We start from the raw sequence: 1,572 nt of genomic DNA, 5'->3' as shown, positions 1-1,572 counted from the left end.
ATACACACACACACATACACACACACATACACACACACACACACACACACACACACACACACACACACACCTTAGACTTTTTGAGCATTTATTCAAAGTGTTGGTCTGGAGGCCGAATTTACATACCCTGTATGTAAATATAGTATTTGTGGGCCTAAACGGCAGCATAACATCCAAATCAGTGAGACACATTGAATTTGATTTGTGCATGCACAGCATGCCAAAATCAGCAGTTACATTTAATATAACAAGCAATGTGTGTGCATGTTTGCAGTTTCGCGGAGGTACCCTGTGTTCAGAGGCAGGCCCTCTGGCAATGAGTCACAGCATCGCCTCGACTTTCAGCTGATGACCAAGATACAAGACACGCTCTTCATCGCTGGCAGGTATACTGAACGCGCAGATTCTCCTTCACACATCTCCCCACACCAGTTCACTAACGTGCATCTTGGCAGCTAAACGGCGGCGATTGGCGGAGGGGAGGGAAAGCTCTTAGTGTTATTGGATCGTTGGGTTGTAGGCCACCATCTCATGTATATGGTCGCTATTGATCCAGCAAAAGCATCTATCAACCCAGGCTGATGCTCTGTCCAAGATTTCTTGGCATCTGTACGTGTTGTTTTAGTATTTACGAGCACTGGGAATAATCTTAGCACCAACCACTAGTATTGTAGCAAGAAATCACCTTGACATCTACAGTATAACTGCCCCCCAACCGTGCCCCCAACCACCCTACTACTGTAATCACAACCATATGTATGACTGGGGTCAGGTAAATCACACTGCCAGTTGAGAGTGTTCACATAATGTTGGCTGAAAGTGAAGGCTATTATTGTTCCCAGTTGGGTGTTGCGCATTTGTCATAACTGGCACATCATCAAAACAAGAAGTGATGTCATGCAAAATACAGAAGATATTCAGGTTTTAAAGCCAGTTGAACAAAAAGCAGTCTTCAATGAGGAAGAATTACCCGTTTATATTCTCTTTTACACAAAAGACTATTATTTTGACAGATTATTTTGTTTATCATTGCCAGTTGAGGAGGACTGCTTCAACTCAAGATCTCATGTTACCACAAAACCAAAACTTGTGTTTTGGGAGACTAACGAGTTATATCAAATCAACAACAGATGTGATTTTCCAAGGATGAGCGCAATTCTGAACAACAAAATAATCAGTAAAACAATGCAAATGAACTCATTACTATGCATCAGAGTCCCTGCAATTGTACACTATTAAAAACAAATAAACTATGGCACTGCTAATATTAGAGCACATTTCATGCAAATTATTAGTATTTGAGTCTTTAATAAAAGCCCTGGATAAGTCTTAAGATTTTAATTTTATATTTGGTCATCTTTTAAATGTATTCTTTGTTGCGTCACTGAAATTGCGTATGCTATGTTGCTGTCCACAGAGATCAAGTCTACCTAGTAAGTTTGAGAGAATCCTACAGGAATGAGATCATCCCTTACCGGGTAAGATTCTCGCCACAAGCTACTCATTTAAACCACACACACACACACACACACACACACACACACACACACACACACACACACACAAACCCAA

At 41.0% G+C, this 1,572-nt stretch overlaps 1 protein-coding gene across 5 annotated transcripts in view; it reads left to right on the top strand.

Moving 5' to 3' along the window:
* sema6d (semaphorin 6D) overlaps window positions 1-1,572 on the top strand; it is a 22,745-nt gene that overhangs the window by 7,153 nt on the left and 14,020 nt on the right. For all 5 annotated transcript variants that reach the window (XM_019886886.1, XM_019886887.1, XM_019886884.1 and 2 more), the window contains exons 3-4: window positions 275-386; window positions 1,418-1,478. In XM_019886886.1, coding sequence (XP_019742445.1) covers window positions 275-386; window positions 1,418-1,478 — 173 coding nt within the window. The remainder of the gene's footprint in view (window positions 1-274; window positions 387-1,417; window positions 1,479-1,572) is intronic.

The sequence above is a fragment of the Hippocampus comes genome, unplaced genomic scaffold (genome assembly GCF_001891065.2).
Source record: "Hippocampus comes isolate QL1 unplaced genomic scaffold, H_comes_QL1_v1.1 scaffold261, whole genome shotgun sequence".
Classification (NCBI taxonomy): Eukaryota; Metazoa; Chordata; class Actinopteri; order Syngnathiformes; family Syngnathidae; genus Hippocampus; species Hippocampus comes.
The sequence above is the reverse complement of the archived record's forward strand: the minus strand, read 5'-3'. Positions and strand labels throughout refer to the sequence as shown.